General features: G+C 39.7%; 1 protein-coding gene across 3 annotated transcripts; it reads left to right on the top strand.

Moving 5' to 3' along the window:
* Positions 1-1,441: 1,441 nt before the first annotated feature.
* On the top strand, positions 1,442-23,563 carry LOC118220718 (ras-related protein Rab-37-like). 3 transcript variants are annotated; one of them, XM_035404851.1, is made up of 10 exons: positions 1,442-1,729; positions 9,439-9,549; positions 15,301-15,411; positions 18,589-18,630; positions 18,773-18,839; positions 19,066-19,118; positions 19,500-19,565; positions 20,104-20,160; positions 20,985-21,061; positions 21,673-23,563. In XM_035404851.1, exons 1-10 carry the CDS (start codon positions 1,577-1,579, stop codon positions 21,776-21,778), a joined length of 843 nt encoding a protein of 280 aa, XP_035260742.1. In that variant the 5' UTR covers positions 1,442-1,576; the 3' UTR covers positions 21,779-23,563. The 3 variants fall into 3 exon arrangements, with proteins under 3 accessions (XP_035260742.1, XP_035260743.1, XP_035260744.1); XM_035404852.1 differs by lacking the exon at positions 15,301-15,411 and having other exon boundaries at positions 1,444-1,729; XM_035404853.1 differs by lacking the exons at positions 1,442-1,729; positions 9,439-9,549 and adding an exon at positions 10,709-11,704.
* Positions 23,564-23,865: the final 302 nt, after the last annotated feature.

The following is a 23,865-nucleotide window of genomic DNA, read 5'->3' as shown; positions in this document are numbered from 1 at the left end:
CCACTGGGGGGCAATGTGTGAACATGTTCTTTAACAGTTATATTGAGTTGGTGAGCCAACTGGACCGAACCACAACAGCCTTATTTATTTAGCCTTACTTGTTATTTATTTACTTTTTGTTGACCCTGCCAGACTCCCATTGCTCCTGAAAGGAATATAACAAATACCAATTGATGCTTATCTTTCTGGCTAACAATTGGTTTTATCCAAAATAAATAATGTGTATAGGCTCAATGTTATGAAGACAGCTGCAATTCAAGTGGATCAATTTCTCCTTCCACCCTCAGCCACTTGGAATGGAATGTCACTGCTGATGAGTAAGTTTGGGTTTTGAGCTTATTAGTACATTTCATTACTTTGTTTGTCAGTTCTGGGTCATTAAAATAAAAGTAAATGAATTATCGCACATGTCTGGCATTTATGAATAGTCACTATTTCTGCAGGGCAGTTGTGGTCCTGAAATGTCATTTGCCAATATAAAGTGTAAGTATGAGTGCGCCCTCACAGCCATTGACTAGTCTAGAGCATTTGTATATCAGCATCCTATTGGTCTCATGGGGTGCTGATGTGATATTGCTCTGACGGCTGTAGTTTAACATCACAGGAAAGATCAACACTTCATTATCTATGAGGCTTATTGGTGCAACTACGCTAAAGCATCCTCGTATAACTTCATTGTCATTCATTTTCAATATAAACAGAACACGGGGACAAGAGGAAAAAAGACAGATTATTGATCAACTACCTACTTTCTGTTTTCAGTTATGCTTTATTATATGTTGATGGGCCTTGCTATTTAACTGTAGCTGTTGGGATTCAGAATCGAGTTACCGATTTTCTGCAAGTGACATGTCATGCTCCCTATAACATGTAACAGTTCTGTTGGTCCATGATTGTATGTTCAATCAAGCAATGCCTTGAAATATGTTGAGCAAGGCCTGTGAGGTAAATGAATCAAAATTCCCCCCTCGTGCTGCTTGATTTCTCTAGAGCCTGGGCAGTGTAACATACTGTATGATTATGCAATTGTTCTTTTCGACGTCAATCACGTCATTTCATTCATAAAGCAGTTGAGATGATTATGATAATGTGTCAATGTTGCATGCTTAGATATATTAATTGAACATAATGACATTACACAACGAAAAAATATATGTATTCGTGAATTATTTTAAATTAAAAACTAACCCTTTTCAAATTTATATATACATAGGGATATATAGGGAATGTCTGAAGCAGTAAATTGTTTCATGCTAGGCGCTCTCCAAAGTGCTGAATATGATTTCTGATGCTGACGTTACAGCTTCGACACGACTTTATTAATTTTCCTTACACTGGGGATATATATATATAATTATTTTTTATGAATATATTCCGCGTATTTCACGGAAATGGGCTTCAATGGCTCGCACCCTTGCTGCCTAAAGCAACCGTTAGCACAAACCAGAGTGAGAAAGACGAAGCAAAAAAGGGAGGGAGGAAGAGAGACAGTGACACACAGTGTATTTTCTCGTTGTGCTTTAAAGGGGCTGCGCGTGGTGCTGTCTCTGAGATCTGATCTGAACTAATCAAAGCGATGGAGACGATTTCAGAATACCCAACTGCTGTGCACAGTGAGCTGGTTTACCCCGACAGTGCGTATGGGTCTTCTGCAATGGACACGGACACGGAGGATGGCCAGACCCCTTCCACATCCACGCTTTCTTACGATGAGGAGTTAATGCATAAGGTGATTATGTTTTTATTTTATTTTGTTTATTAAATGACTTAAAACAGGTTATGTACTCAAACGATTGTTCATTTTACCCAATTCTAATGTTAAAGTGGCATAGACAAAGAGTGGGTTAACTCAGGTTGTTATATAGGCAACACTGCTGCATTTTCATTTTGTAGGAGCTTAATTGTTCATACCAACTGTAAAATTAGAAAATTGAGAGCTCGGTTTTGAAATTGCACCTACTAAAAAACTGTTTGCTTTACGCATTTGTGTGCGAGATCAAAATCCCATGTAACCTGTAACTACATAATAGGCTAATACAAGACTCAAATATTGTGTGATATGTTGATTTAGTGAATGTTTTGCAGTGCCATTTATTAAATTACTTCTCTGCTAACGCTGCGCACGCACGTTAAATAAGTTTACTGTATAGTGCGTAGCCTACAACAATTATGTCGTTAGTCGTCTGTTCTCTGACAGTGTGTACTTCCATTGTGCCAACTCTTCATACAATCGCGAGTTAAAATCGCAGTACGTGTAAAAATCGTTTGAATCATTAACATGAAGCATTTTAACTGGGACTACCCTTGCGTGCTGGTGTTTGCTTCTGCTCTTTTCAAAAGTTGCATGCGCTTGGTGAACACCAGGGTGTCCCACATCTCAATGAGCAGCACGCAATACTAATCTATATTGCGGTCAATCATACCGGCCTCTGCGGATGAAAAACTATTCAAAAGAGTTGTCTTAATGTAGCCCACAGTTTTCGATGTTGCTGCGGCAGTTTTGTCGTAGCCTAGCCTACATATAACTGTACCGTATAGTTGTAAGAAGAAGCTATTTTTCGTACCATATTCCATTTATGTATTTGTCTGTGGTGCCAAAGCTAATCACTTTGATACATGGCTGTCCAGAGATATTCAGGTATACATGTAGACCTACAGTTAGTCTGCAGTATCTGATTAAAGTTCATAACTTCATTATCCACCTCAGTTTGTCTTGAACATATTATGGATATTCAATTACAGCATATTATAGCATTGGGGAAAAAAGTATTCAGATGAGATTTAGCCAATCATTTAAACTTAAAAATGCAAATATATGATTACTAAAATATGTCTTAATGATCCTTATACGTGTCTGAAAATTGGTTTAGGGAAATCCTTATTGAGGTACTTTTGTACTCTTGTGCAACTTATTCAGGGAGGGTTTTATGCCCAACTAACTACAGACTAAGTATTGTCGCTTAGAGACCCAACACTACATGCCATTCTTGCAAACTGTGCTTTCTGAGTGACTTTAATCTCCGCTGTACATGGTAATGTATTAAATTATTGGTCTATGCACACACAAATGTAAGGAGATAAAACTGGTTGTAGACTGTTTGTCTGATTTGTGAGAATAGGGGGAATGAAAGGCTTACACTGGCCGTGTCCATAGACACTTTTCTGCGGTTCCAAAATGAGCGGGTTTAATCTCTGGAACCAGTGCCTTTGCAGGTGGCGTAATGCTGTCTGGCTGTCCTGTAGGGCGATTCTTACATCTCTCTGTACTGTCATCAGCAAGATCATTCCTGGACCTTTAGGCTTGGTTTACTATACAGGAGTAGTTATTATCATCCAATCCCTTAATGTGTGTGAGACTACTGTGGATTCATTCTTCATAATTTTCTAAAGCCAAAAACAATAGACCAATGATGATTTTAGGTGTTGGTGTTACCTTTTTGTACAGATCTAAATGTAAGGAAAAATTCAAAGATAATCGCAAAATTCTTAAGAATGTTTCCAGTGTCTTATGCCTTATGCATGGGTTTCGCTATTGAACAGGTGTAGGAAATTGATACTTCATTTTATACAAATACAAATCACTACAAAAAAGGAATTAATCAACTCTTTCTGTAATTTCTCTCATTTATCTTATTTACTGAAAAAACAAGGTGATGAGAAATTCTCTCTCTATCTCTCCCTCTCTATCTCAATACCTTTTCACATTTAGGTATATAAAGTACATTTTGGTATGTAAAATACATTTAGGAATGGATGAAAATGGCCAGTGAATTACGTGTCTGGCTGAGTCACGTTTCTCCCCCAGGGAGTGCCTAGCGAACACACAGCTGTCACATCTGCCAGCAGTACACGTGACCTCATGAGCAGGAACAATCTCCCTGTGTATCCTTGCTTTCACATCACAGAGTAAAGGAAAATTGCAGAGGAACCCTTTCATATGTGTGAAAATCCAGTATGCACTGTCTAATGAATGATAATCATTAGGGAACTGTGAGGCAAAGTGTGAAACAGCTTCTAATTAATTTCTCTTTAAACGCTTTTAGAAATGACCAGGTGTTTTGCTCACTCTGCTTCTTCTACCCTAAATTTGGAAAAAGCTGTTGGATTCTGAAACTGATTTCTTCTTTAATTCAATTACAGTTATTTATTGACTTTTGAGAAACTCTGCACTTCACAAAATCCATTTCCATTTGTTTGTTCTCCAGCAGTCTCCCCTCCCTCAGGCAATGAAAAGCTTTTGTGGTCTTCATAGGTGGCATGGCATTTCCCTCTTGCATCTTTATCCACTGGTTAATGTAATGCCTTATAATGAGATGAGACAGATGGCTGAAATGTGACTGTACACCTTTAAGCAGAGTGGTGTTTTTTTGGCACACTGGGGGACTCTGAAATGCTCTGCGTCAGTTTAGGAGGGCGTCAGACCGAAAGGGAGTGACCATGGAGATCGAAAGTGGCTGTGTGACCCCTGACAAGCTTACTTCTATGGCAGCAAAGACATGGGTACAGAGGGTTTGCAGGGCTTACTGTATTGTCTTTTATGGAGATAACACGGTAAAATGACTTATCTTCTTTGTTACCTTGCACGTTGCTTTGGCTGTAACAGGGAGACTTCCGGGAAAAGGGATCAGATAAGGACCCATTCCTGTTTCCTCTTGACAGTGTTAAAGAGTGCAGGATGAAAAGAAGGCCTCTGCCACATGCTATCTGGTGCCCTGCTCTTGTGTTTCGATCTGATGCTGAGAGTTCACCTGCTGCTCCGCAAGAAGCTTTATTAAAAGCCGCAGAAAACACCCCCTCAGGAGCCATTTTTAACTCGCCAGATCACCACGTCACCTTGTGATGAAGTGCCAAAATGAGGGTCAGAGAACTTCAGCTGCTACAGTACAGAGTGCTGTCTCTGAACAGAACTATTTTGCGCTGATAACAGTGAACACATCCAGCTTTTTGTAGCCACATTAAATTCTTTAATTCTTCTAGAATTTATATTTTAACTAAATTATTTATTTTTCCTCCTTCAGTGGACTGAATAAACGATAATCAGTACATATTCACACATCCAAAAACACCAATTTAGAAACAGTTTGGCTTTGACCAGTTGCTATGGTTGCAGACACTTTCATTGTTAGACGGGAGAGCTTACACGTATTTGTGCATGATATTAGCTTTGTAATTGGCTTAACAAGACACAAAGATTTGGTTGCAATTAAATATGATTTATAGTTGTTTCAACCTACCTTCTAATGTTGGAATGGAGTGGGGGGAGGGGGAGTGGCTGCAGTTTCTGTATGCTTCAACAAGTCATAGAATGTCGTAGCTGGCTGCACATTTTCAAATTATTCAAATCAAATCGTTATAAGAGTTTAAAATCATGTAATTAAGGTCTGACGTCTGTCCATAAAGCATCCAGGCGAGGGTGACAGCGTGTCTGTGTAGGTGGGTTTCAGAAATAACTGCCCACAGGCCTGCAGAGAAAAAACCATGAGCTTCAGGGTGGGAGTGTGGGGGAAGGGAAGAGGCAGGACAGAGCAGAGCAGACCTCCGGTGACTCAGGCCTTGGAGCTCTACAGCGAGCTGTGCAGTAAATGAAGACGACACCATCCTCCTTTTCTTATGCAAACTCACCCACCACTGCTCCGCATAATTCTCATTATCAAGACACTCTTTACGCTCAAAGCGTGTACTCCTTTAAGACAGTTATCAGGGCATTAGCCGTTCGTCTGATTCAACATGGTATTACCTCTCAAAGACATTGCCGTTACAAGCTCCAGGCCTTTACATGATGTGCTTTACTTTACTAACAATGTGTTTTATACAGTAAGAAAAATTATAAAGGAAGGACCTGGACTCTCCTCTATCAATTTCTTGCCATGTGAAAAGTGGATAGTGATATTTCTATATGCTGGTATTACAAAAGATGCTTCCTTCTGACCATATCTTTGGTAGATTCTCCATAAGATTATAAGAATGGGCATGGAATTTCTCAAAATGCACAATTAAAAAAATACATGATAACTGTTTTATAGATTACATATTTCTGTCATTGTATTAATAGCTGTAGGAGTAACAATATGTGTGGCAATAGTTTTGGTATATCATGCAATGTTGAAGGTAAATAGACCAGTGCAGAGATGACAAACTTCTTGTGGAATCATATTGTTAATGGAAATGTTCAAATGGGTTCAAATGAGATTCTAATGCATACCTCATCAACCATCTATGAAAAAAGACAAATGAAACAATTTTCTGTGAAGCAAAGAAGCATAGAAGCCTAGCAAAGATATTTATGGGGGTTTAAAACCATTGCAACTGCTGAAGTTGACAATGCCACAGCTAATAATTAGTGGTAAGGTGTAGCTGAAAATGCATCTCTGCTGTGGCCGCAGCACTTTTACATTTCCACCAGAAATGCAAGATTTAAGGCCATGTTACTGTCAGCCATAGTAGTCTGCTGTAACAGTGGGTTGTGGACAAGCTGGTTTTGTCACTTCACTAGTTTAGTCAGAGGCTCAGGACAGTAATATACAGAATCTATTCAAAGCACTTTGTCTTCTGCTTCATTCTCCTTTATACCTTAAACTGACCCACCCTTTCCTTTATTTTCAGAGTCCTATCTTTTATCTCAAGTAATTCCAATTACATGTCCAACCCACAAATGAGTCCATTGGTTCTGCTTCATCGGTCTATACCTCTCCTCTCTGAACACATTGCTACAAGTGGCTTGCTTGCTGCTGTGGTTAAATGTTTTGGTGGAATGGGATCCCCTGAATTTCTATGGACCACTAACCTTGATGGAGCTGTTTCAGGGTTTGTTCCAGAACACTGAGAGAGACTGCAGTCCCTCCCTTGCTCCCATGATCTGTGGGTGGTTGCTAACGTATCTTGGATACAAGAGAACAGCGGGCCAACTTCCTCTTTCTCTTGGATGGTTAATTAGATTTGTGAAAATGCCTGGATGTGCTGTGTTTTCAGTTAAATTCCCCCAGGACTTCTGTTGGCTTTCAGGCCCATTCAGCTGAGGGAGGGAGGTTTGGGCTAAGTGTTCCTGTTGACTTGAAGAGCCCTCACTGCATGAGTCACCAGGTCCACAAGGACATTTGAGTATGCACAGAAAGATGCACTTTCCATTGCCATGCAGAATTTATCCCTTGCTTTCTCATGGCAACCAGCTCCAAAACAGTGGTTCCATTTACAACTCAATTAAATCAACATACAAGAGTTTCAGTGCTCTTCCTGCCCAGATAAAAGTGTTTCCATGATAAGAGCATCATTCATTGAAACCACCTTCCCCCATTTCACCTATCTCCCCCCTTGCAACCCCAGAGAGGTTTAACACATGCATTAAAGTTGAATGAATCCAACATGAAAAAGTAATAGAGCTGCATAGCAGCAATCCCCCATTGGCAAGCACCTGACGTCAAACAGCACCTCTCTCAGTAGTAGAAAGCCTCTGCATTGGATCAGTATCAACAAAAGGTAAAGTTTATTATGCCAGGTTATGGTGAGCTCAACTGTTTATTTAAGAGGTGGAAAAGGGGTATGCCAATGTCCCTCAGCCCAGCAAGCAAATAGAAGACAAGTGCTCTCAGATATGGATAACAGATCTTATACAAGCACCTTCAAAAGACTAACCTAAAGCAAGGTACTGGAGCACACTGGCATTGCCACATTTTCTGTGGCAATACTAGGCAATGACGCCTAATACTGCCACAGTTTCATGCACAGGGTGGAAACAGACAGATGGTTTGACATCAACATGTCACTATCAGAATGACAAAGATATTTTAACATATTTTTGTTATATTTTGAGTGTTAGTATCTGTCCATCCTGCTCATTTAACTGTTGTAAGATAATTCCAGTGTGCTCCAGAGTTCCTCACTTTGCATTAGCCTTTATGGTGTCTCTGGTTAGAAGTGAACATCCATTTTCTAGCATTAAATACTGCAAAGTCTCTTTTATGTCCAAGTGAAAGGCCATATTTTTATTTAAATATCGTGGCTGCTCCTGAAAGAATCACCATCGCTGGAATAAACAGATTGTTGTGTGAGTTGACTACAGGGGTTTTTATGAGTCTGTGTGGTTACAATTATGTGCTTACACTCAAATTCCTTGCTAATTTCTAAAGTATGTGGCATATGGCAATGTGTTAATGACTGGATTACGTGCTAAATTACTGTTTCTGAATTAAAATGCTTCAGTGCACAAAATGAGTAAGGCTTTCTATTGTATTTCTCAGATGGAAAGCCAACCTGCTTCAAAGAATAAAGTGAGGCCTAACTGAAATTAATTGAGGCGTTTGCACATCATTTTGAATGCATTTGCTTGGAGTTGTTGTACTACCGTGCATTTAATACTGAAAGCTTTCATTCCAGCTCAGTGTTTAAAGTTAGGGTTGTGCTGGCTGAAGTATATGTGGTTCGTGAAATTAAGTTTTACATCCAGTTTAAATTTCAAATAATTTAAATATAAAACACCTAGGTGTCTGTTGCTTTTTTTTTTTTTTTTACATTACTTGAGGTTTTGGTGAGATATCTCCATGCCATTAACAATGCTAGACAAACAGGCATCCTTTTGTCTCCCAGAATATTCTATGACAGTCTGTGACACAATTTAAAAAATCATTTTGATCCATTATTCAAATATTTTTGTGCACCAGATTTGAATTTGGAGTGAAGATTCTCTAAAATTGCCCAGCATATAGTTTTCTTATGTATGGGAAAGGCTTAAATTTGGTTTTACAAAAGGTTTTTGAAAGCTCTGCATTGCTGTGTTCATATTTATCTGACTCTGACTGGGAGATGTCGACAAGAAAGAACAGCTAGGGATATACCAATGCAGTGTCAATGCCGTAGAACTAACAAAAACTTCACTTATTGGGAGGACATGCAGAAGAAAAGGTTTTCTGCTTTCTATGGTTTAGCATCAGGGAGATATTTAAGGAACACAGAACTGTAAGGCACAGGGTAAAGCACAATTATCTATCCACTAATCATGTGATCTGGACGACTTCAGGGGGAGGATGTGATTACCATGGTGAGGGAGATGGATGCCCACGTCTGGTTCTTTACACAAATAGTTATGTCTGTGGAGTATGACGTATTCTCATTGAAGACAGAAGTAAACGTCCACCTGGGAATACTAAATAAAGTAACTCCTTCACTGAGGAGCTGATGTGCATATTACTCAAGAGGTTTAATCGGTCTTGAGAAAATGAAGTGTAATGTTTACACAAGCCTTCGGGGGATCTGTCCAGATAAAAATATAATCAGGGATTTTCAGTTTCAAGCTGTTACCTTTCCAATGGGCTTGCTTGTTTTTCACACAATCTAATCATATGCACGCGCACACACACACGCATGTACATACAGACAGATTTACTCACACAAACACACCATATATGTGTAAATTCATCCACCTGTTCTCTTTCTTGATGTCTGCAGACCATTCTGGTAGGAGACAGTGGAGTGGGAAAGACATCACTGCTCGTCCAGTTTGACCAGGGCAAATTCATTCCGGGGTCCTTCTCTGCGACTGTTGGCATTGGTTTTACGGTAAGTGGCTCTGTGATGACCCAGCTGGCAACTGCCTTTCCTGTGAGTTACTCCCCTGCTCCTCTGGTAACATAATTATGTTTGTTTCATGAACAGGTGTTACAGAGTGGTCTTTGTTTTGTCCTCACTGCAATACAAATCAGTGAACAATTAGCATTATAATGAGGTAAGGAAGCATTTTGAGTGATCTGAGGGTGATGAAATTGACTTACATAACAAAGATAATGATTTAAACTACTGCAAGCACAATGAAACCTCTGTGATAAATGGAACAGTGGTTGACTGCAGATATCTAACCCTATAGAACGGTGTTAGTTGAAAATTAGCCTCGTGGCTGTTTTCTAGGGGGATTTTGGAGGCAAAGTCACATTTCAAACAACTGAATGACTGAGCTTAATGGCTACTTGAATATATGCTTAGGTCTGTTTATACAGACATGCGTAAGTGGTTTTATCAATGAGTTGACAGTTGCAAAACGGATGGAAAACATTAGTCTGCATATATTATCGCTGTTGCTGTACTTTGTGATGACAACAATAAATTACATAGCATTGCCAGATACAAGCTGTTACAATCAATCACTCCTGCTTGGTATATTAATTATTGTTCATTTTTTGACAGATTTTTCAGTGTGGTGCGTGTGCACTGTACAGGCTTTGGGGTCCTTCGCGATGATGTAGTTGACAACACTAGAGGGAGACAAATACCAAAGATGTAGAAGATTCTGTCCAATGCTTGAGCCCTTCGGCATACTCTTATTCTAGACTAGACTATACTTTAGCAAATGACGAAAAGCAATTTTTCGCAAATCCAGTTTTAAAAGATAAATGGCTGATAGTTTTCAGGGGTTTTCCCCCACAAACCCCGTTTTAAAAGAAAATGCCCGTTCTCATAGTTCTTACCTCAGTGCTTAGGACGGTTGGGAAGAAAATAAGCATCTCTTACCTACATTGTGTTTTGGTTGAATTTGGTATTCAGTTAAACTTGAGATTCTCCAAGTTTTTTAATAAGTTCTAATTACACGTAGTGATGACGCGAATTCACGTTAAAATGCATACACGTACACGAAGTACACGTTACACAAATGTATTTCTGTATGGGGACTGATCTTTAAAAAACAGGAATCGTGAAATTATTTCCCTACGGTGTAATCTGCTATCGAATGCACCACACATTACATCAATCGAGACTACAAAAAAAAAATTCACCCGAAATTTAAGACAGGATTTCGGAAGGTAGGCTATTATTTTCGTAACAGTATCTAGCCCATTACGCGCAGCCTATTTTCAGCCTTTATGGTGGTAATCTTCGTTATTTTTCAATATATTACACTGTTTGATTCAAGTCCGTTGCATGTAGTCTGAGTGGTAAACCAGAATACGTGTGTGTGATCGTTAAATAGATTTCAGCTACAAATTATCGTAAAATGCCGTTTTCCTCAAGGATAACGCCCTTAAGAAAAATACGCTTATTTTGTACAGTTGTTCCCTGCACACCCTTTCCGCGTTTGGTGTTTCCTTGCAGCGCAGTCATGAACACGCTGGAGCCAGTTCTCAGAAATATGTGACATTTGGTGGACTCCTCCTTTGCAATCATCTGTCTCGGCATCACCTGTTGGATTTTTTTGCGACTCCTCATTTCGTCTGCTTTCGTCGTCTGTGGCAAAACACAATTTTCAACATCTTGGGCAATTCATTTTCAGATTTGTTGGCAGAAGAGTGGGTTTTCTCTAGCTACATACAGGACAAGTACTCGATGTACTAGCTATGCGCGACGGAAATATGTTTGCTTCGGCAAGTTCTCTGTCTGCTTGATCGATTAGTATCCGCCTGATGTTTTCATGTTTTTGAAAACGTCATGTATGCTCGACTACAGATTGTGTCTCGCATTACTTGTTAAATTGAAAAGCGTGACTGTCAATATTAGCCTACTGTAGATAAACGTTAGTTGTCTAGTTTTATTCAGTGAGTAATCTGCGGAATTCGCGAGGTTACTTGCATACGGGATCCCATTGCGCGTGTACCAAGCTACATCTTATGGTGAGATGTCAACCAAGAAGGAATCGAAGTCAGGAAAGGTTGTTCCAAATGGGACGTCAAAACATTTTTTGGAAAGATGTGCTTCGACTAATGAGTATTTTGATATCGCATTCAAGGTGTGTATTATTCCTATCTATCTATTTATCTGTCTACCTGTCTGTCTGTCTAACTACCTATATATCTGGAGTTATTATTGTCGTCTCAGCTGGTTGAAAACTTCTAACAAATCCAATCATCGTGGGCACGTTGAATAGAGGGTTGGCAAGAACAATGTAGGCTATCGATGCAACACGTGTTATGACGTGCCAAATTAGTCCATGAAGTCACTGTAAATTGATCATTTATAAGGCACAACGTGTTTTACTTATGGTCCACCGAGATAGCACCTGATTTCTCTTCAGTCAGTGAATGCTGTTGGATAGAGTTCCAAACCTCACAGAATGGTGTGCAGTGTTGAAGTGCAACAAGTAACAACAGGGCTTTCATCATCTGATGCACGTGTTGCTTTTTCAGTGCTTCTTCAATAGCCATTGTGAAATTTAGGGCACATACAGCTAAATGTTTGTAATCCTCACACTTTGTGCCTATTCACAGTCGTAATAAGCTGGATTTTTGCTGCTCTGACTGTACAGTAATAAAACATTTGCTTAGGGAGGACTCATGTTTACTGCATCCATTCATGCAGTATAATAACAGGATGTGAATGAAAATTTAGAAATATGTGTGGGTTTTAAGAAAGTTCACAAAGCATAAAAAAGCCAAACCATCTTCCTATTACAAGGTGTGGAAGCATTTGGGGGAAACTGTTGCGGTGTTGTCTTGAAATTCCTCTTGCTATACATTAGCCCACCGATGGCTTGTTTTCCCAGGGTTCAATGATAAATAAATAATTGGGCGGGCCTATGTGCTGAAAGCTGACCTTCCTGTTTACTGTATTTGTGATGATGCTGCACTAGTCCAGCCCAGGCTGAGAACAACAGTCAGCATCCTCCTGTTTGCCTGCTGTGTGTACATGGTGTTCTCAGTTTAATTAAAATTCCACAGAATAGGGAAGAAATTCAGTGAAAGGAAAAAATGAAAAGCTGAAATATTTAAGCCTCGTGTCAGTGTGAAAATGTCAGGTGATGTTTGTAGATCATTGTGAAAAGGGTTTTTAATTTTGTAGCCATGTCTTAAACCTACACATGGTTTCAAAGACCAATGAATTGTTTTCAGAGGCAGTCTCCGGAGCTTAATCATCAACCGTTTATTGCAATACGTTACTCATAAACTGACTCCCAGATTCAAGTTCAGTAGCTGCCTCGTTTGCCCCCTGTTCATGCTGGACGTAGAAGGATTTCATTTCACTCCATATCCTCATGTAAGACAGTATTCTAGAATAAACATCTGCAGTTTTATTTTATAGTATGAATTAAACCTTTCTGGGGCATCCAGCATGTATGCTCAATATCTACAGTGGTCTCCAAAATTATAGTGAAATGTCTTATTTTTGGTATATACTGTACTTTAGGCATTTGGATTTAAGATCAAAATACAGACAATCAGCTTTTATTTCATGGTATTTACGTTTGTATATGTTTTACCATTTTACAGAAACTGCTGCTTTTGTGTTGAGTTCCCCCATTTTCAGCAGTGTGCTTGAGGTCATTGTCTTCCTGCAGGATGAAGTGCCAGCTGATGAGTTTGTAGGAATATTTTTATACATAGCCAGGCTAAATCTGTCTGTACACTTCCTAATTTATCCTACTACTGCCATCCTCCATTACGTCAATAGAAACAAGCGAGTCTGTTCCTGAAGCAGCCATACATGGCCAAAACATGACCCTACCTCCTCCATATTTCACAGATGAGTGGGGTGCTTTGGATTATGGACTAACTTCCTTTCACACTCTTGGCTTCCCATCACTTCGGTAAAGGTGTATTTTGGTCTCCTCTCTCCATAAAACTTTGTTCCTGGACTTTTGTGGATCATCTCTGTTTATTGGTGAATTCTAATCTGGTCTTTTGATCCTTGCTTCTGATAAGTTTGCGGTTTTCAGTATAGCCTGTATAATTCTGCTCTTGAAGTACAGTAGCTTGTGATATTTTCACCGCTGCCCTCTGGAGATTGCTGGTGATGTCACTGACGGTTATTTTAGGGTATTTATTCACAGCTCTTAGGATTCATCTGTCATTCACTACAGTTCTTCCTTAGCCAAAATGTCTAGTGTTTCTTTCTGAGACCACCAGTATTTTTTCTTTTTCAAGACTTTCCAAACTGCTGCACTTGATATACCCAGTTTCTGTGCTATCCTTCCTAATGAATTCTTCTGTCATCTCATTTTAGGGATTAGTTTGATTACAACAGATTAGTTGTTTTTCAGCCATAGGCTGGTTAGTTCTCTGGTCTTCATGATGTTGTATGCCTCGGACTGCAATCTCCACAGTTGAAACATTCAATGCTATGTAATAAAAACAATGCCTGTCTGCTAAATGCCTATAATGTAATGTAATGAGGCTTAAAGGCTTAAAACCAAGACTAGACACTCACTGCTCTTTTATGTGTGAACAATCCATGCAAAAGAAAACACTTGAGCAACAGTTACCACCTGTCAGTCATCTGTTAACGTCTGCACAGCTGAAAATGGGGAAACTGAACTTAAAAACAACTGTTTCTGTAACACTGTATTCTGTAAAAACATATACGCATGTAAATACCATGGGAAAAAAGCTGATTGTCTTTACTGTTGCCTCATATTGATCTTATGATCTCCAATCCAGATGCTTTAAGTATATAACAAAAACAGATTTCCCTCTACCACTCCCATACTGTTGGAGGGCACTGTGTGTATGTTCCCAAATAATTTTCTATTTCATTAATGGAAAATAAAATGGCACAGACATGCACTTTTTCCTCCTCTTCAAAATCTAATTTCACTCATTCCAATTTGAATACAGATTCAGAGTGCACAGTTGGGACACAGATGCCAATATCTCATAAACAAGGGGATGTAAGGCACTTGGTTAGTTTTGCCTGCCTGTAGGCCTGCCATATTGAACTGCAAGTATGGAGAAATACTGATGAGAGATGTAAAAAAAGAATGTTTCCCAGCAGTAATTTTGCAACAGAATGTTGAGAAACTCCAAAGTCAAAACATGATACCGTTGTAAAGAGGCATTGCAGATCAGTAGTGCAATAGCTAATTTCATATTTTAAGTTAAATTTATGAGCTATCTCCAGAACGTCTGGCAAGGTATGTTTGGTGTACAGTATAATGAAAAAGCTATTTAGTGCATTGTTCCCGCTTTTTTCCCGAGGTCATCCCTAGGTTATTCTATAATAACTCCACCATTAAAGGCTCTGTTGTCCAGCCATCATAGATTACCCAAGAAACATTCATGAGGGTGAAGTGAAAGTGATTTATTACATATTTTTCACTTCCTTTGGGTACAGACCTTCTTAATCTGGAATCAGGCCAATTATGAAGATTGAAGAAAGAGGAAACAAAATTTACTTACTTACCTGCTTCTTTTCAGTTAAATGATCAAATTGCCATAAATTTGTCTCTGGTGAGTATTGTAAAATGGATGGTTTAGATTGTGTTTTTGAGGTTCCGTGTGACTTGAGGCCAGACATTAGTGTCTCTGAGAGTTACAGAATGGGGTAGTCAGTTCATTCTCTCACCTGTAGCTCCTGCCCTAACCCCGTTCTCCTCCCCTGGCGCCTCTGCAGGTCATGCTGTTGGGAGACTCGGCAGTGGGGAAGACATGCTTCCTGGTGCAGTTTAAAGATGGGGCCTTTCTCGCCGGCAGTTTCATTGCCACCGTGGGAATAGACTTTAGGGTAATACAGAACTGGCTGTTCCATGGTTTGACCTGATGAATTTTTACTATTGACAGGAAAGCTTTTTTTTGTAATTTTCACCCATCCGTGTATGGTACCTGTATGTCCAGTGTCTCTAATGGACACTTGGGGAGAGATGACTTTCTTATTTTCTATGGTTATTTCCCAAATATAGTTACTGTTTTCACAGCATAAAAAAAATTAAAAAATGTATACCTTGCAAAAAATGAAATCTGAAGCTTATGCTAGTTCATATCCCTGTCTCTTGATCACAGTTCAGTGAGATGAGCTTTCAGGTGCTCTTGGGTCATGTTAAAAATGGCAGGGCTGTTTATGTTGAACAAGCGTTTGTGTCATGTAAACAAGCTTGTGTCATTTACAGACCTCATTGCCATGGTTACAGCTGCGAGAGCTCATCTTGGGTAGACGATAGAAGAATTGGGAGATCCATTTCAAAGACTCTTGCTGTTTGTGCTACAGCAGTTTATGTGCCTTTAAACATTTTCAAGTAGACAACAATGAAGACTGAATAATTCTAACAAATAATAAATAAATGGGAAATAATAGCCCAGTGTTTTTATTTCTCATTTATTGATTATTTGTTAAAATTAGTATTTATTGTCTAATTGTGATAAGACCTTGTAGGCAAAACAAGATGTCAGAAGCAATAATGAATGTACATTGCTGATAGCCTATTTATCCAAGAAACTGGAATAATAAGCTTATCTACCATAATAAAGCATGGGGAGTTTACAAAGCATGTGTGTGCTATTCCTATCAATGTAGGTAGTTTCTTAATGCTGCAGGTGGTTCATTAGTTACTTTTCATGAATAAAAGCCTGCACATTTTCTGTCAAGACTGTACTGAAATACCATGCAGTGTAAATGAATGACTAACAGTGCCTTGATTTGCATGTTCAGAACTAGCATATTTGCTTAGTCTGTTACAAGGAAGCAATGGTGAAAGCATTTTGTACCACAATACTATCTCTGTGGGTGATTAGTTGGCAGAATGTTCCTATGTATCATTGGGCCTCTAGCACGGGTAGGCATGTGGTTTGTGCAAACTGGGGTGACATTCACATGTTAAATGAGGATCAGCATACATGCTCAAAATCCACTCGCTCCATTTTACAAACTGAAAATGTCTCTTTCATGGTCAATACTTGGCACTATAATAAGGCTGTTAAAAAACGCATACATTCATGCATATCCTGTTATTTAATGACAATTGTTTTTTTTGTTTTTTTTTACTGCACAGGTACTTCCATGTTATGCTACCGTAAGCACAGTAGTTCCTAGTCACAACATTTGAGTCTCCCTCCTCAAATATGTGTGGCATAGTACTGCTATAGTAATTTTTTATTAACAATGAACTAAATAGCTGGCTTACTAACCACTGACTAGCAAAATTAGATTAGCTGCCAATGAAATCCAGTAACCCATCGTTTTCTGTAATATTTAATTACATCAAACTGGCAAACTCTAAGGCTGCTAAATGTGTCCAGTTTGGCAGCTGCATTGTATTCGGCACTGATATTTTCTAACAAAAAATGTTGTTAACAGTCTTAATCTCTTCTAAACCCTACCTCTTAAAAGTCTCAGCTATCTGTGCATTTCCAATGACAATGGACCGCTCAACAGAACCCCAATAAAATAATGAGCAGGGTTGTTGAGATAAAACACAGTCTGTTTGTCAGTATTCCTTCTCATTAGCTGAAACATGAATTTTCTTTAGATGAATGCAGGCTCATTATATCCTCTTTGGGGAATTTACCTGCTGTGATCTAGTGCGAATAGAAATTAACTCTCATTATTGGTGTCGAAGCTTCAGATGTGAGAATTTGGCTGCCATTTATTTCAGTTCTGCTTCTGTAGTAAGCCATCAGCAAGCAGGCATGTCTACGTGGAGCGGAATGGCTGCATCCGACTGACGCTCGAGCAGCAGGAAGAATTGAAGCCTGTTGCTGTGGCAACTAATGAGTAGGCTTGGAAGGTTTTCTCGGTCTCTTTTAAGATGCTTCTGACGTCACCTACTGTGGAAATCAGGGTTGGAGGTTCCTGCTGCGAGGAAGGAGTTATTTTTGAAGAATTTTTAAGGATAATACGATTATTAAACAAAACAACCAAAAATAAAATTATTGTAAGTGATTCTGAGATTAAATGTGCTGTGGAAAAACAGGATTTGCTGGAGGAGCATGCTATTGAGTGTCAACAAGACCAACAAAATGGAACATTTTTAGCAGTTCTTTCATTTGTGTCGATTATTTCGATTGACTTTGGTTTATTTTTGTTAGTAAGCAAGGTCCCTGCGTGTCAGAACCGGTGGAGGGAAAAGCAGTTGTGTAGCAGTGTTGTGCTTAGGAGAGCAGTTGTGTAGCAGTGTTATGATTTCAGTTGCATTGCCAGATTCATACACCAGCATCCAATCCGGACGTGTGGGCAAGAGGATGCACTTCACTGTGCTGTTAGAAATGTCTTTTCATATTCTGTCTTCATTCACATTGTTTTTCCAGAGCAGCTGCCGGTCACATGCCAAGGAAAAGTACTTCTGCAAAATGAATTGTCCCCCACACTTTCAAGATGCACTTATAAAACATTAGATCCATATTATTATTATTATTATTATTAGTATTAGTATTATTATTATTGTTGTTCTTGTTCTTGTTGTTGATTACAGTAGTAGTAATACTTATTTTGTTCTTGGCATAATTGTTCTACTTAAAGCTCAAAGAATCATAGTGAATGGGGGACCATGACAGTTTTTTCCAAATTGGCTTTTTTGTTCTCGTTTGTTTCATTGTTCATTTTAAATGGTCTTTTTCTGAGAGGTTCCATTTGACGTTTTGTATTTGTGACATGTCTTGCAACACAGGATGTCACAAGATAGTGTGTAAATAACCACTGAAAGTATATACCAGGAAATAAACTGAAGTGTGTTTGTAAATGTGATTGTCATGGTCCCTCCAACTGTTGTTCCCAGAGGACTAAATGTAGTTCAGCTTTGGCAGGTTTAATGGTTTATACACTAATGAGCAAAGGTATGCGGACACCTGTCATCCAACATCTCATCCAAAATAAAAACATTTCCAGCATTTCACTTTTTTATAAAGAACAAACATTTGTCATGACCAGTATCCACTGTGCTCTCTCTCTACTCCATGCTCTTCCCTCCAGAATAAGGTGGTGACAGTGGACAATGTGAAGGTAAAATTGCAGGTGAGTCGAGATGAATCACTAATGCGTTTCGTTTTATCACTGAATAGAAGGATAAGAAGTAGAGTGATTTATCACTACTAAAACATTGGCCACTTTTAGAGCTCAGGTGTGTGTGTTCACATTTACCCTCTTTCAACCTTAGATATGGGACACGGCAGGACAGGAGAGATTTCGAAGTGTCACTCATGCTTACTACAGGGATGCCCAAGGTAACTGAAATCAGAGCACTGAAAGTCTCCAGGTATCTTAAATTATCAGATAAATTCTGTTGTGTTTTCTCTCTCTCTCTCTCTCTCTCTCTCTCTCTCTCTCTCTCCCCCCCCCTCCCTCCCTCCCCCCCTCCCTGTGTGTTTGTTTGTTTCTTAGTGATATTTGAGGAAGCTACTTAGTGGTGCTGCAGTTTTAGAGTTCATCTGTTTCTTCTCCCTCCTCCAGCACTTCTCCTTTTATACGACATCACCAGCAAGTCTTCTTTTGACAACATCAGGGTCAGTCTTTCATGGTTGCTGTACTGATGTGTCTTTTATAAGTTGCTCTGGATTAGAGTGCCTGCTAAGTGATTATAATGTAATGTCATGATGCTACCGAATTGTCTTTTTTTAGATGTTCATATGCATAAATATTATGCTTACCTGAGGTCTGTCCTCCTTTGATTCTCAGTATATTATTTTGGCCTTTTAAAATGTTTTCTTGGAGGTAGATTCAGTTTTCCTTTGCACTGTGATTTTCTATAATAAAGGGCTAAAATTGTACAGTATTTTGGTATGAATGAAAGGAGAAATAGGGCATTACTGATGTCTTTTGTGGCAGTCGGCCTCTCTCTTCTTATCACTTCCTCCCACTGGTTCTTTTTGTGTTTGTCTTTTAAGGCCTGGCTGACTGAAATTCATGAGTATGCACAGAAGGATGTGGTCATCATGTTGCTAGGCAACAAGGTGAGAAGGGCTTCCTGGTTTGAGTTCTATCCTTGCAGAGTAGATGAAGCAAACACTCGGTCAGAGTGATATGTCACACATCACATACCCCACATAATCCCCAGATCAGTTTTTGTCTTGGTATCACTTCAGTGTCAGAAATCCAGTCACACAAAACCATATGGATTGCAGAACAAGAATCTGTGAAGGCTGAAAAGCCCAGCAAAGTCTGTTCATTATGCCTTTGTGTGAGGTATGCAAGGAGTGCCCTCCAGTGGTGGAAGACCATAAAGGCATACAGGCCAGTTCATGGCATGAGGGAACTATGAATTGGGGACAGTGCTGGGCTGGACATAATCTTTTACATTTATTTCTGAATTGTGCTATTTTGCTCTGAATTTTAATTAGGCTTAGAAATTATATATATAATATAGTATAAATTAAATTTTAAGAAATTCTATATGTGTAGTGCTGAACAAAACCAAAATGAATGTCTTCAAGTTTGAACAACTGCTAAACCACATTGTTCCCTGACTCTGCTCCTGTGCTGTCCATACAGTCAGACATGGCCAATGAAAGGGTCATCAAAAGGGAGGAAGGAGAGAAGCTGGCCAGGGTAAGTAAATAGTTATTTTTATAGCTTATGGTTATTTTTCTAACAGCCAGTGCACTGTGAAGATTTTCCTTCATGTGAAATGGGTGAATCAAAAGTCATCTCTATGGATGTACCCCAAGGTTTGGTGTCACATCTGGACCTTGCCAGTGTCAACTGTGGCTGGCAGCCCCAAAAAGCAATGCACAGTTGGCTGTAGTATTGTCCAGGAGTGGGAGGGTTTCAGTCAGCAACCCCTACTGCTGAGGCGTCACTAGGGGTGTGCGGGGGGTGTGGACCGCACTGGGTGACACCATGACTGGCAATACATTTTTTGTGCAGTGTTTTGTGTTGCGATGAGTTGATCAGCTAATTTCTCCGATGCAGTTTACTGCCGATTGATTTAACTAGCGGTTAACATCAGGTGACACCAACGTTCGACCGCACCGGGTGTCACCAACCCTAGTGACGCCACTGCCCTACTGGTCGATAAGGCACCCAAAGTTTTGCCTGTTGAGTCGCACATAAACATTTTTCCTCCGACTCATGCCTATGTCCTGTGCTTCAGAAGAGGGCACATGTTGGGTGGGTATGATTGGCTACTCCAAATTGGTGAGAAAGAAGGGAGAAAAACATAAAAATAAAAAAGAGTGACCTGTATGCTCACTATTTCCATGTGTTCTGTCTTTGTGTGCAGTAAATGCTCTGTTGTGTCACCCAAAATGGAAATTGTTTCAGGTACCCAGACTCCGTAGTACATTTCTTGAATGGGAGATGCTGAAAAGCTGTTTGGGTCGTTCTTGCCTTGCTGCTTAGCTGACGCAGGCTGCCATGGGTTTGTGTTCCAGGAATATGGGGTGCCGTTCATGGAGACGAGCGCCAAGACAGGAGTCAACGTGGAGCTAGCCTTCCTGGCCATAGCAAAGTGAGTTCTACTTGAGGTTCTCATCTGTCCTCATCACACTCCCTCTCCGTTGTTCATTTTACCAGCCCTTTAGCCAAATAAATGGAGGGTGGAGGGTGCTTCCTACAATGGCGAGGTTACACTTTCTAAATATTCATGAAGACTATCACACTGAGATGAACAGCAGGGTTTTCTGTCTACTTTAGCCATGTGTCTTCTTTAATATGAGACGTTGAGAGTCACAGATTAAACATGTTCTTTAAGTTCAGTTTAAAAGTATTTCCGATGTGTACGCTCCATCTGTTGCGTATTGAGACAGTGAAAACCTGGCACTTCGCCTCAGAATCTTTCATTCGCAAATAAGTAAGTAGTAAGTGTGCAAGATATAAGTATAATTACTGACACACATATACATACCTAAACCACTTTTGCCTGTTTAAAGCAGATCCAATATGCACACTTGCATGCCAGTGGGAGTTTCTGTGGGTACCTGCATTAAGTCTTACGTTGTACCGTTGGTTGCAGTTACCCTATCCTCTCATGTTCACGGTCCTTTCCTCCCCCTCTATCCTCCCACTTAATATTTCTTTTTTTTCTACATCTACTTGGTTGTTCCCTCCTCTGTGTCACAGAGAGTTGAAACATCGGGCTGTCCAACAGCCCAACGAGCCAAAGTTTCAAATCCATGACTACATAGAGTCCCAGAAGGAGAAGTCAAGCTGCTGCAGATACGTGTAACTCAGCAATTACATCAGAGGCCGTGTGAAGAAGAGCAAAGGACGGATGAGCACAGCGTTGCCTCTCTACCACAACCAGCAGACTGAACACAACAGCCATCTCAGTGGAGTGGGAGGCAGGGACACTGACCCGTTCTGTTTTTCACAGGATGTAGTACATGTTCATGGTCCTACTCCACCCCAACCCAACCCGCCTGACACTTCTCCTTGAGGGTTACAGATGGGAGAGACATGCCATCACTTCCCCTGTTCTGGACCAGGCTTTTTGTGAAGGAGTTATGTGTCAGGCAGGATGGATGTAATCCATTAAACATAGATTCAGTAATTAGCAGTAATGGTTTTTTTCTGAAATAATTTTGATATTAACTGTCACAAGACAAAATGCTTTATTATGTTTTTGTTTCGTCTTTGTAATTAACATGAATGCCAATGTCCTCGAGTAGTTTATATTTTCTGTTCAGTGAAGATGGCTATTGTGCACAGTTTGAGTTTGAAATGCTTTGTCTCTGTGTCAAAATGGAATACGTTTTCCTCTAAGCAGCTGCCAGATGGCTTCTAAAAGCCGTTCAATGATTTATTTAATTTCATGCTCTTCATTCCAGACACATTCCAGTGTAGGATGGAAGTTTTGCCAGTGTCATATACTTCATCGTAAAGCTTTCAGCTCAGTTACTGTCTATTTTCACCACCGCAAGCAACCAAAGGTGTATATGAAATTATGTTAAATGACACTGAGCCTTTTTATTTATGTTGACTGAAAACCCTAAAGGTTTAACCTAGTGAAATGAGAGCTTTTGTTTTTTGTTTAATGTGTTTGTTCATTGATGTAGTTTGTTCTGAGCTCTGTCTGACAGAGCTCTTAGTGATATTCAGGCCTTAAGGTATTCCATCCACAAGTATTGCCTTTGAGAAAGAGCCTGAGTGACTCCCATGGCTATGCGCTCTGGCTGTGCAGTACAAATTACTTAACCATGGACTCAGAAAAAAGGCTACTTTGCCAAGAAAAATGATATGGCCTGATGATCAGATGGTGGACTTCATAAGAAATGCCAGCAACAAGCCAAGCACACAAAGGAGCATGCACAATCAATGATAAAGGCTGCATTTGGTCATGATGCAAATAGGCTTAAATAAAACAAAATTAAATAAGTACATATAAATTATATATAAATTGTGTATGCGTGTGTGCATGTGTGTGTGTGTGCGCGCGCGTACGTACATGTACAGTTAATGCATATATTTGCTATATTTTTGAAGCACCCACAAATTTGCACTTTCATGAGAAATGCTTGCTTCAGTTTATAACCGGCATGGTTCCTATTTAATTTTTTTGTTCTATACTTCAGAAAACTGTGTTCTTAAACTTTGTGCTGTGATGCAAATCATTGAAGGGATATGAAACCAGGTTTGAAAATACTGTACATTCCAACACTTTTCTATCAGACGAAAGGTTACAGTGATGTCATATGTGTTTTGTTTGGGTGATTTGTACTATTTCCTGATTCAAATTGTACTCATTTGTTGGAATGTTGCCTGCTACCCACTTAAATTGTTGGATGTCATTGTTTTAATTTTCTTTAGATGGAGGTGTTTACTGGGTCCTATGAGACCCATATTCTGTACAAAACTGTTTCTTAACGTGGTGATGTCCGTCCGTTCTCTACTATGAGGCTGTCTTCTGTGTGCGTGTGTGCGTTGTGTGCTTGGTCACCTGTGAGCCTGCTGCTTATTCTCAGGTATTTGAATGTTTTGATCAAAATAAAGAGTGATACTGCTGAGAAGCTTCCTTCTGCTGAGGTCCTTATTATTCTGTTATAGTGGGAGCCACTAGGTGGAAGCACGGACAACAAACAAGGGTTGACGGTGAGGGCATGAACTCAAGGAGCCTTCACTGGGCTGGTCGATATGGAGTTTGATTTTCAGTGTTACATAATCCTGAGAAGATTCACGTGACCTGTTAGAGTTGCACACTTCTCTAGCTTGTCACTGCTTTGCACTCTCATATTACGTCTCTTAACTGCCCTTCTGGCAACTGCCCAAGTTCAGGGAAGTGAAAATGCCTGTGTGGGTTTTAGCTAGTGGTTTCCA

This window comes from Anguilla anguilla, chromosome 2 (assembly GCF_013347855.1).
Source record: "Anguilla anguilla isolate fAngAng1 chromosome 2, fAngAng1.pri, whole genome shotgun sequence".
NCBI classification, from domain to species: domain Eukaryota; kingdom Metazoa; phylum Chordata; class Actinopteri; order Anguilliformes; family Anguillidae; genus Anguilla; species Anguilla anguilla.
This window is presented reverse-complemented; position numbering and strand designations above follow the sequence as displayed.